Source organism: Euprymna scolopes, chromosome 13, assembly GCF_053919585.1.
Source record: "Euprymna scolopes isolate OS-2025 chromosome 13, ASM5391958v1, whole genome shotgun sequence".
NCBI classification, from domain to species: domain Eukaryota; kingdom Metazoa; phylum Mollusca; class Cephalopoda; order Sepiida; family Sepiolidae; genus Euprymna; species Euprymna scolopes.
The window spans coordinates 114,899,384-114,912,726 of NC_136494.1; the positions used below are offsets into that span (position 1 = coordinate 114,899,384).

The following is a 13,343-nucleotide window of genomic DNA, read 5'->3' on the forward strand; positions in this document are numbered from 1 at the left end:
GATGTGTCGGGAGTGGGCAAAAACGGCGTTCATTGCCCTAGTCAGGAAACAAGATCGACCACCGAGTGTTTCTGTCGACTCCCAGTGGTTCGACCACTACGGCTGGCTAATAGACAAAGAAGGAGTATGGAAGCCAGGCGATAGACTGTGCCTATCTACTCCTTAAGCAGTTTAGGTTTGCAGACCGGTAATTTGTTTGAGTCACCAGCTCTAGGAAGGTTGTCATCCAAGACTGGAGAGGCCTTCCTCCCCTTAGGTTTAGCTTCAGAGTTTTCCTTCTCCTAGACGGATGATCTGGGAAGATCTACGGGTCCATTAGTACCGAGAGGGTTTGCTCCGCGCCTGGGTCCTAATCTATATATTTCTGCGACCCCGCGAGGGTGGTTAGTGTTGTTACTGGGTTAGTTTATAAAGGTTATATATCTACTGAGAGATTATACTCCTCAAAGTGATTACAGAGCATTGCTATTTCATTGTTTGTTACTAGAGGAGACGGTGAGTGAGAGTTCATACAGTGGAAGCAGCTATATTTGCAAACAGGTCTGTTGGAAGGAGTTAATATGGCTTTTTCCTTTAAATTTATAATTGAGAAAATAAATAAGTAAAAAATAAAAAGTAAAATAAAATTTTCTTCCTTTTATTTTTATGTTGGCTTAGGAATAAGATAATGCGTTACAGAATGCCTTGATATTACGAATTAACTAAAAATTGTACAGGGGGGAAGTAAATTATACGCTGTGACGTCTACATTATGTATAATACAGTAAATAGTTATATGGGGAGATTTCCAGTAGATGCGAATGTATGGGGGTCATGAGTGTTAAGCAGGTTTCCATTTCTAATGAGGATATCTTCAGCTTTCGTTTATAAATCAGGAAATTTTATTTTGCGTTACAGGGTATCGATTCAGTTTTTGTATTTAACATTTCAAAGCTAAGAAAAACACAGCTATTGCTATGTAATATAGATAGCTGTAAATCTAAGTACAGACTGTAGTTAGTAAGTATCTACCTGGTTAAGAACAAACTGGAAAATTTTGTTACTAACGGAAAGTTACCCAATTGGTGTGTGTTGGGGAGGTAGCTAATTATCCAATCAGGGCGAACTAGATTTTGACATGTGCAAGGGTTGGTAAGATGGGAAACCCCATCTTGGCCAAACCTTCCCCAACACCTATATTTAAAAGGGACTGCAGAGCAGAAATAAGTGAGTCTGTTTGCGTCTGTTTGGAGTTTTGGAAGAGTTGAGAATTGCGTTAATGCTCATCGCCCCAACCGATAAAGAAGGAATCGGTTGTTAAAAACAAGAAAATGCCCCGTTTGAACGACTATCGAAACTGACAGACTAAAAGAAAATATAATCGATATGTTTATTTTATTTTTCCTGTTTTCTTCTCTTGTTGTAATAATTAATTTTTATGACGATAACAAAACCCAGAGTCCCCGTCGATTATTCATCGTTATTGGAGTGATCTTTTTCAGCAAACGAGAAAGAAATTCGTCAACCTACCACATTCATTATCCGGCCCACATCAACCCTGTCAGTGTAGAGGCAGCTTAAACTACACCGTTGAAGTTTTGTGAGTGTTCGAATCGAACCATCTAGAACTATCCTCGTGTGTAACTAGTAACTTGCTGTCATATGGCATTTTATCTTATATTGGTACAGCTGGTCATCTCTTCTGTTGTATTGGTCCCGTTTGATCAGGATATGAGCTGTAGCTGGATGGACACCACGGTCTTCTCCGTGCTACGTCTTAACTGAGGGATGTTGGATCTTGTTATAAATATGAACAATTCACGCCTGCGCAACCGTGAAACAGTTGGCAAACAGAGAAAAATCCGACGATTAATTTTTCTATTTTGACCCTTTAGAAGCATTTTTTCCCCGATGAAAATGGAGTTAGAAGTTTTCCACATACCAGAATAACATATATACCAAATTAAAAAAAATCGTTTAGTATATAAGTTGAGAGGTGTCCTCACACATACATTCTCAGATTTTTTTAATATAAGATAAGATAAGGCAAGAATACGTAGCTAGCGTTGGCCGGTATTATACATAACATTAAATCCATTAAAAGATGAATAAAAGAAACTGAGATTATATGGGTGTGCATGCGAGTGTACCTTGCATTTCATGTTTTTGTGTGATGGTATTAGGTTCTGTGCACAACATGCAACAAATCCTACATAGGCGCCACCAAAAATTTCAGCAATAGAGTGGCCTTACATAAGAGCAACATCAAAATTGCAGATAACAGACACCTCTATGTTTCAAAACACGTACACACATGCAGTGGAAACAGCTTCAAAATAATGCCAATCTTCCAAACAGACAATTATTTTTATTTACTTACACAGGAAAAAAACTTCATCACCAAATTCACTCCTGAACTGAACAGAACCTAATATCATCATACAAAAACATGAAATGCAAGGTACACTCGCATGCACATCCATACACATATACATATACACACCCACACATAAATCAGAACCGACACATTAAAACACACACACGTGCGCACATACAACCACACACAGACATAACACCCCTATCTCTAATACAACACACTGAACAATACCAACCCTACTTAACCTCGAAACCAACAACACTAGGAGACACCTAGAACCATAGTATAATATCTGTTCCAACACCTCGCTCCCTCCTCAGTAAGGGGAGGAGAACCCCCTCATGACTGAAACGACTATCTTCCCTTCTATCATCCCCCTCCCATACCTACACCCCCTCCAATGCCCCCCTCTGGCGAACAAAATCTTCCCCACACTAGGAACCGATCCTGGATCTGGCCATACCCACATGGGGAGACAAATAAATAAATAGAAACATTTAAAAAATCCCCTATTTTAAATACACCCCTCTTTCCAAACAAACATAATATAAGACTAAAACGAAAAATCACAATACTAAAATCCAAGAATCCAAAAAATAAATATCAAAATAGAATGAAAGCACCCCTACCCTTACTTCAGAAGAGCCAGCCCCCCCCCTCCCCACACATACACATTAGTAACGACCTCGGACCACAGCCGTCTTCCTAAGGAAGCAAATAAAAATATACACATTCCCAAACCAATAAAAGCAAACACACACACACGCACACACACGCGCACACACACACACACATAAACACACACGCACACACACACACACACACACACATACACACACCCTACCCCATCCTAAAGGAAAAGAAAAACACATTAGCAGAAAGAGATAGCGACTGACTACAGCGAGGTCAAAATTTCCCTGGACAAACCAAATAAAAAAGCCATAAAAAAGCCATAAAAATTCAGCATACTAATGTATAATAAACACTTACAAGCCTCCACCCCTTGGAAAAACTTCAAATTAACTGAAAATCGCCATTTTTACACATTTGAAAATAATTTATGATGAGGACGCATCAGACCGTCTGAAACGTACGTAAACGATTTCAATGACTTAAAAACATTATTACAATTATCCAAACATAATTCTCAATGAAAAACCAAGACACGGAATAATAAAACAATGTTAAAAAATACACATTGTTGGTGACTACTCCCTTATTTAAATATACATCTTTCTTTCGTTGGAATTTATTAACCCATTTTATATATATATATATATATATATATATATATATATATATATATATATATATATATTAAAAAAAAACAATCATAATTATATATATATATATATATATATATATATATATATAATTATGATTGTTTTTTTTTTTAAAAGAATTCCAGCAGAGTGATCAATTAAAAGGAAAATCCAAAATTTAAGAGCGTATTTATATTTTGTGTACAGAAAGTTGTTAGTTGAGACATATCATTGGTACCGTCAGTTTCAAGCCCGATAATAAGGCCCGTTAAAGGTATCCTTATCAAGCTCTCTTCAGCCAATATATATATATATATATATATATATATATATATATATATATATATATATATATATATATATATATGCATTTTTCAATAATATATCACTTTTTATATACTGGTCCTTACTTTATGAAACTCAATATAATTACAGAGCATATTACAAGCCAATGCAAAAGTCAATATTCCAAATTTCATGATGTTGACCATCTTACAATTTATTCCTTTCATTACGTTCGCATTTACAATTCTTGACAGTAACTGTTTAGTAGCGCAAAATCATTCATTTAATAATTATATCAATCAATTAATCTATTTTGCCCTTAACTCATCAGAAGAAATAGCAGCTATTAATCAACCGAATATAAATAAATAAAATTCATTTGGGAATGATTATAAAATCCGAAAATTGAAAGAGAAGTTGCAATTAAATTTTATTTTATCTGTTATTTCACATTTTATTTACTTTGGTGGATTAGTAGTTGCTATTTCTTCTGATGAGTTAAGGGCAAAATAGATTCATTGGTTGATCTGATAATTTAATGAATGATTTATGCTACGAAACATTTTAAATTTTAGATACCTATTCTTAAAAACATAAAACAGGATATTTAAGGTAAAAGTTGATTAAGAATTTCCTCAATTTTGTTACACGTTGGCGTTGATAACACAAAAGCTTAAAATTTTGGTCAGCACTTATGAAGGTCCGGAAGCCACTCAGAGATAAGGGTTATTGCATGCACAGTACGTTAGTGTGGAGATTTAATAAAGTGTCTACTTTAGGGAGCGGTTCATCAGGAATTTGTTTACGTTGGACTTGAAGACATCCAGGTTGTAGTCAGGTGGGGAGCAGGCAGACGGAACAGAGTTCCACGGGCATGCAGTTCTGAGAAAGTAGCTTTGTTCATGGAATCTACGTTTTGATTTAGGCACAGATAAAGAGTGGGGAAAATTTTTGGCTGGTTTCAGCTAGACGGGTGTTTTTCGTAAAAGATTGGCAAGGGGGACCAGAGGTTGGGGGACCAGAGGTTGGAGCTCAGACGAGCACCTGCCATGGAAATAATGATAAAACAAGGATAGGCTCGCAACGTCTCTTCTGTGGGAAAGAGGTTGCAAGGAAGAGAAAAGGGCATCCCCCACTAAGCCACGAAGTCTATTTTGTACTCTGTCAAGGCAGGATAGGCTGTTTTTAGCAGCTTCTGCCCAGATATGGCAGCAGTATTCCATCCTTGGGCGTACTTGGCTTTTATATAGATAGAGAATTGCATCAGTAGTGAGATATCTTCTGGGGCGGTAGAAGGATCTCACCATCCTTCGAGCGACCTTGGCAACAGACTTGATGTACGTGTTCCATTTCAGATCAGGAGTGAAGTTCAAGCCCAGAAGCTTGTCAAAACATGGGGCTTCTCCTAGACGAGACCCATCCATTTCAATTGTTGCCAGATGGGAATCAGAGCGTTGATGATCGGAGTTTGGTTTTAGATGCATTAATGGTAACCAGCCACGTCTTCCCCCACTGAACCACGCGCTTGAGATTAGAGGAGAGAGAATCAGAGAGAACTTTGATGTGCTGCCGTAGATGGTCGTGTCATCAGCATAGATGTCAACGAATGATTTAAGTATGTGTTTAGGGAGATCATTGATGTAGATCAGAAAGAGAGTTGGGCCCAGGATGGACCCCTGAGGGACTCCAGCATTAATACTGCAGGCCTCTGATTTTTGTCAATCGACCATTACTCTTATGAGCCTATCAGAGAGAAATCATTTAATGATTGAAAAAACATTTCCAGTTATACCGTAGCTGGAAATCTTGTGTAGTAAGTCTTTATGCTATACCTTGTCGAAGGCCTTTGATATGTCAAAAGCAATTGCCCTAGAAAGGAAGCCTTTGTCAAGAGATTCACTAATCCTATGAGATATAACCATTAGCACATCTGCGGTAAATCTTGCAGAACGGAAACCATATTATGTGTCACTAAGAAGGTTATTTCTGCTGAGGTGGTTGACTATTTCTCTATTTAATATGGATTCCAGCAACTTACTCATGACACACAGGAGGCTTATTGGTCTGTACTGAGAGGGAGATGACTTATCACCTGAATTCTTAAATACAGGGCATACTGATTTTCCAGGGTGTTGGAAAGCAATTCTCCTTAAAGCAACGCTTAACAGTTTCGTAAGTATGGGAGCAAGTTCTGGTAGAAGCTTTTTTAACACTATAATTGGGATGCCGTCAGGGCCAGTTGCTTTACTGGAATCAAGGTTCTTGATTAGCTTGGCGACCTAATGCACAGATATTTGTATGTTAATTAGCGTGTTCTGAGGAAATATGGGGAGTGGAATGCCTTCGTCACATAGGGTAGAATTAGCTGCAAAGTTCTTGGCAAATAGTTTGGTCTTGTCTGATACTGACGAGATGACCTCTGGCCCATTGATAATGGTTGGGATAGAACGCACACTTCTGTTCAGAATCCTATTTGTTATTTGCCAAAACTGGTGGGAACCAAGCCGGTGATCAGCTACTTTGGATTAAACGGACTTAGCATATAGCTCTCTTGCATTTTTTATTACTCTTTTACAGTGGTTGCTGGCGTTCCTGAAAGCGTTCCTGAAAGCAGGTTTAATCTCAGTGCATTTATTACGTTGGTAGCTATGGAAAAAGTAATTTCTGTGCGCGATGGCAGCAGCACATTCTGGGAAGAACCATGGCTGGCTGTTAGGTTTTTGTTGGAATTTTTTTAGATGGTATGAATCGTTCTATGCCTACAATTAACCATTTGGTCAGGTCTGATACTATAGAGGACACATCCTTTTTATACATGTAATTCAGAGGTAGATCAGATATGACTGTACGGAAGCTATCCCAGTACGCCAAGGAGTATACAGTACGGTAGAGGGGTACGTCTCGGGACTTATAACATTTCATTTTTATCTTAACTGATACGACGGAGTGGTCGGAGGATCCTAGAGGAGAAAGAACGGAACATGAACATAGCTCAGAGGAAGTTGAGAGAAAAAGGTCTAGAAGCTAACCTGTAGTATCGGGCACACGGGTGGGCTCGCGAACAATCTGAGTGAGGTCATAAGCAATGGCAAAATCATGACAGAACCTCGTCTGTCTTATTTGAGTGGGTCAGCCATTCCACGTTATGGACGTTGAAGTCACCACAGATGTGAATGTTAGCCGAGGGATGTGCAGACAGGATGTGGTCTATTTTCTCAGATATACTCTTAAAGATAGTAACTCCGCTGTTATGGGGCCGATAGAAGACAAATATAAATGAAGCGGTGTACGCAAGTGCAAACCGAAAGTACATATAAGGTAAATTAGGATCTTTTCTAGAGATATCCCTGCCACACGGGAAGCCATCTTTAATGTAGGCATATATTCCATGCTTATGGCGATCTTGGGGGGTCAGATTTAGATGTTAAGTTAGAGTATCCGTTAATTATGAACTCATCTAGGGAAGTGGTCGGCCCTATTCCAGTTTCGCATAGAAAGAATATGTCCGGTTTCGTGTCCTGTAATTATGTTTCAACCTCTGGAAGGTTGGAACGTATACCCCTGATGTTGGAGAAGGAGACATGGTAGTAGGGGTCTACGTTGGAAGATGGGGTTCTAGGTTTATTCGAGTTTTTTTTCTGGAGATATTTCATGTTGAGGAATTTGGGATTTGTGGAACAGGTCAGCATACTTAGTTAGAGCAAGATAGAGAGGGAAAGTAAGAAAGAAAATGACAGGAAAAAATTGTATGTAGCACATGAAAAGGTAAAGCCGTAACAATTACCCACTAGTATGGCATCGAGAGGTCCCACCAGAGACAACTGCATGGTCCAGAATCCATTCACCAAATGGCAATACAGCAGCCTCAGTACTTTGCACCTGCTGATAGGATAGCCTCCTTAGTGGTTAATCCAAGGTTCGGGTCTCTGACTATCAGGCGGATAACGTCAGCCCAGATGAAACGTTTACCTCCAGCACCCTTACTAGTGATATGGCCACAAGGATATACATAGAGACAGAAAAATTTCCGACATCTCAGACTACTGTTCACCAAGTACTACCGACCTGGAAAGCAGCTTTTTCTTCATCCTTTGTCAGAAAAATCACTCATTTGAATGAGGACTGAGGGACAAAAAAGGAGAAGCGAGAGTTACTGGAGCTGCCGATAACACATCCACTGCATTATCTACTCTCCATTAAAAAAGGGGGAATAGGTACGAGGAATTTATTAATATCTACTTAGTATAAGTCCGGTGCTCAATTATCAATTAAGGACGCTGTTTGGAGATAATCTCCCCTCCCATATTAATGTGGGGATGTTTTTGGCGTTATCTATCTGAGTTTGAATCATTCGAGCTTCACCTTATAATTAAAATCCAATAATGAACTTTTATCAATTTGTGAAGTCAACTTAATTTTGTATTAATTTACATTTGAGTTTAGATAATAGTTCAAGGTTTTAATTTGGAAGGTTCTCGTTTTCATGGGTGACTTTTTTCTTTTCGTTTTACATGTAACAAAACAATTTTGGTTAATAGCATATTTGACAAAAAAAGATTTCAGAACAAAAAAGAAAAAAGCAAGACAAGATAGGTAAAATTAAGTTACGAGTTTTTAAGTCAAAGCTGCAATAAAAAAAACAGTTAGCGGTAATTAGCACAAAATAGATTTCAAAAAGTTAGATATAAACATTTTTTAACCTTAGTTTAAGAGTCTGGAAAATGCGACCTATCCTTTTTCAGGTCATATCGGAAATGGGAAGCTAGCAGACTTTAATTCAGACATTAAAATGTAAAACATCAGAAATTGAAGTACCACAAAAATTTTAGCTTTGATGAAACTTTTCAAGTACATGGAGGACTTCATTAGCTACAATTTGGGCAATGAGTATATGCGATGGAGAGAACCAAAGTTATTTCCAAAAATATGGCTTTCACCTTTACCTTGACCTTTATCTTAAGCCTTTAAACTAGATATCTAAAAATTAAACCAGTTCTAATTTAGATCACGATCAATATTTTGATCAAGTTTAGTGATGATTGATTAAGAACTACAGTATACCAAAATAAGCAAACAAACATAGTTATAAACATTACTGAAAACATAACCTCCTCGGTGAAGGTACAAACAACGATAATTTTGTGTTATGAGTCATATTGGTAGAATATAAATGCCTCTACACGAAAAGCATAAAAATTTAACGAAAAATTTAATTTTAAATTATAAAATATATAAAATATTGAAGTAGTATGACAGAAAGTGCCTGCAAAAAACCTTTTTTCTACAAATAATCTCGACTCTGAAATAAACTATAAATATTAAGTCAAATATCTATATGATAAATAATGAAGCATTTAATTTGAAGTAAAATATATTTAACTCCATGTTTGTATGTTTATTGGTTTGGGTGCTACACGGGTTTAAGTAAATCATCATGTTGTATTTGAAGGATTGTCGGCCATCTTTTAATATGGCTGCCATTCTCGTGAATGCGCAACATTTTTGCTTGTGAAAAATAGGATGATGTTCAGGGGTTTATTAGCATTAATTTGCCACCATTTTTTTTTCACTGTCAATCAAGGTCACAGAATCAAAAATCTTGAGCGATTTTTTGCTTTGGGCCCATATCCTAAACTTAAACAATGTTGTAAATCACAAAATGGTTTGAATAACTCAAAATTAATTGAATTGATTTAAAACTATAATACTAATAAAAATAACTATTTAAATATTTAAACCATATATTCCTTGCTAAATTTTATTTGTACTTTATGAAATGGAGAAATTTATTTATTTAAAATATCTTTACTTTCTAATATATTTTATTTGTGTTATGGACTTAATCGATAACTGTCCCTAATAACCGCAGTCAGAATGAAGTAAGTGTTTATATATCAATTTCTATGATAGAAAGAAACATAGATTATATATATGTGTGTGTGTGTGTGTGTGTGTGTGTGTGTGTGTGTGTGTGTGTGTGTGTGTGTGTGTGTGTGTGTGTGTGTGTGTGTGCGTGAGTGTGTGTGTGTGTTTTATGAAATGGAGAAATTTATTTATTTAAAATATCTTTACTTTCTAATATATTTTATTTATGTTATGGACTTAATCAATAATTGTCCCTAATAACCGCAGTCAGAATGAAGTAAATGTTTATATATAAATTTCTATGATAGAAAGAAACATAGATTATATATGTGTGTGTGTGTGTGTGTGTTTTATGAAATGGAGAAATTTATTTATTTAAAATATCTTTACTTTCTAATATATTTTATTTATGTTATGGACTTAATCAATAATTGTCCCTAATAACCGCAGTCAGAATGAAGTAAGTGTTTATATATCAATTTCTATGACAGAAAGAAACATAGATTATATATGTGTGTGTGTGTGTGTGTTTTATGAAATGGAGAAATTTATTTATTTAAAATATCTTTACTTTCTAATATATTTTATTTATGTTATGGACTTAATCAATAATTGTCCCTAATAACCGCAGTCAGAATGAAGTAAGTGTTTATATATCAATTTCTATGACAGAAAGAAACATAGATTATATATGTGTGTGTGTGTGTGTGTTTTATGAAATGGAGAAATTTATTTATTTAAAATATCTTTACTTTCTAATATATTTTATTTATGTTATTGACTTAATCAATAATTGTCCCTAATAACCGCAGTCAGAATGAAGTAAGTGTTTATATATAAATTTCTATGATAGAAAGAAACATAGATTATATATATGTGTGTGTGTGTGTGTGTGTGTGTGTGTGTGTGTGTGTGTGTGTGTGTGTGTGTGTGTGTGTGTGTGTGTGTGTGTGTGTGTGTGTTAATAATTTACTTGAATCATACTTGGTTTGAAGATACCAATCATATTGAATTAAATTTCTTTCTAAATAAAGATTTTCATAATGAAAAATTTTTATTTTTATATAAATTTGGAATATTTTGAAAAAAAATCCAAGCACAATGAATGTCTTTATATTAAGTTCCAGAGCATATATAGTGTAATATAATAATTTTCCAAGTTCCAAATATGAAGTTTTCTCAGTTGATAATTTATTAATTTTCAAAAAGTAGCCATTTTTTATTACTCATGAACGTAATTCGTACGATAAGTATTTGTTGACATTGCACTATAAGACGACCATATAATAGTCTACATGGAAGTAATTCTTTAGTAAAGTCTTTCTTCTGACGTTAGGCATATGCAGGACAAAGGGAAAATTCTTTTTGATTGTGTTAGTTTTACTAGAAGGGATCAGAGATAAGAACTAAATCGGGCAGTTGTAATGGAAATAATGATAGAGTGGAAAAACTGACGACGTTACATATATATATATATATATATATATATATATATATATATATATATATATATATATATACTGTGCGTGATATAATAATTTTCCCAGTTTCAAATATCAAGTTTTCTCAGTTAGTCATTTATTAGTTTTCAAAAGGTATCGGTCAATTGTAATAAAAAAACGATAGAGTAGAAAAATGACGACGTTTTATATATATATATATATATATATATATATATATATATATATATATATATATATATATATATATATATAGTGTAATAAAGAAATTTCCCAAGTTCCAAATAGCCAGTCTTTTTCAGTTGATCATTTATTACTTTTCAAAAAGTTACCATTGCAATATTGTTTTATATTGCGACTAACAAGTCTACGAAATTATGTTATTGCTGCATATTTAGTCACGTACTGATCAGATGTTTATTTTAAAAATCTTATAAAAACATTATTTTGAACAACATAACATGGTTCATATACTCTGCTTTTCTTGTTTAGAAGATTATCTTCGTTTTCATGAATGGCGCTTTAATATTGCAGTTTTGAGAAAGTTTGAAAACGTAGCTATTAAGAGAAAAGGAATTGGTTAATTGTCTGATCTTATGAAGTTCATCTCGGCTTATTTCAAACAGATTAGTAAGAATTGCTCATGTGTTTTAAATTCTGAATTCTGAATTAGATCTTTCATCGCCAGCGAATATCTGGTCGATACCGATTTCAATGAACTTATGCAAATTGACACCCGCTCTCTGGCTGCAAGACTATTATGAATACCTCATGTAAATAACCAATTTTTAATAATACGCTGAAATAAGATTACTGATTAAAACAAGAAAATGAACACTAGAAAGCTTTTTAAAAAAGATCTTTCATAAAATTGAATATAAACAAAGAATAAAAAATGATTTCTTACCAAGAAGTCCGCACACAAGAAATAACTTTAGAGACATGGTTGCTTTTTGGTGAATGTGCTTTTGCAAGACACTGACTCAAGTTTTTATAGGTATTTTTTATCGGTCGGTTTTGCTTGAATGAATTGCAACTGCGCATAACCGTGAAATCCCGATTAAAAATCAATCACTGTTCGATTTTTATAAGAAAATTTAAAAATATTTTTTGCAACAGACCTTTTGGTCATCGATACAGTTGTAAAAAATGTCGATTTATTTTTACCGTCGTCCTCAAACTGTCTACAAAGTAAAATAAAGATTTTTTTTTACATGAGGTCATCACTTATCAAGGCCAGGAAGCCACACGAGGATAAGGGTTATTGCGTGTACAGTAATCAATGGGATAGTGTCGTAGTAACCATTCGGTCAGGTCTGTTACTATAGAGGATACATCCTTTTTAAACATGAAATGCAGAGATAGATCAGATATGAATGTACAGAGTCTATCCCAGTCAGCCATAGATAAATAAATAAAGATTTATTTTAATCATATTCACCTCAAAAAAGGCAAATTGCCACTTAGACGTAAGGGGATACTATGAATTAGTGATCATGCTTACAAGGACCTTATTATTAGGGAGTTGAGCAGCAAAATGTCTGTTTATATGACATTTAAACTTCTGCGTGCGGAATTCCAAAGTTTAGCAGTTAGATGGGCATAAACTTTCATAGTAGAAGATATTCCGGCATAAAAGGATCGCTATAGTTAAGGGGTATGATTTTGCTGCATGTCGAATTAGTTGAGGGTATTTAAGACGCTATGATTTTGTTAAATCACTCACTCAGAAATACAATATTGTAGCAATGAGATTGGAGTTGGAGCTTAGTTGACAGTACGTGACCTATCTATTTTACAAATGAATCACCAGTTATCAAGGTCCGAAAGCCACTCGAGGATAAGGGTTAATGAATGTAAGGTGGTTGGTGAGACAACAGCATAGTGATCGTTAATGACGGAAATAAGGTAGAATTTGATTACTTAAGTAGTGGCTCAACTAGAACTTATTTACATTGGACTTGAAGACGACAATGTTGTAGTCATTTGGAAAGCAGGTTTGCGAAACAGTTCCACGGGCATTCCTTGTAGGAAAGAAGTTTTGTTCAAAGAATTTACGTTTATATTTAGACACAGATTGCGTGTGAGGGGAATTGTTGGTAATGGTTGTAGCTA

The 13,343-nt window shown here is 35.1% G+C and overlaps 1 protein-coding gene across 1 annotated transcript in view; it reads right to left on the reverse strand.

The window, feature by feature from the left end:
- LOC145292320 (uncharacterized) overlaps positions 1–12,185 on the reverse strand; it is a 108,712-nt gene extending 96,527 nt beyond the window's left edge. The window contains exon 1 of the mRNA XM_080138648.1: positions 12,136–12,185. Coding sequence (XP_079994774.1) covers positions 12,136–12,172 — 37 coding nt within the window. The 5' untranslated portion in view covers positions 12,173–12,185. The remainder of the gene's footprint in view (positions 1–12,135) is intronic.
- Positions 12,186–13,343: the final 1,158 nt, after the last annotated feature.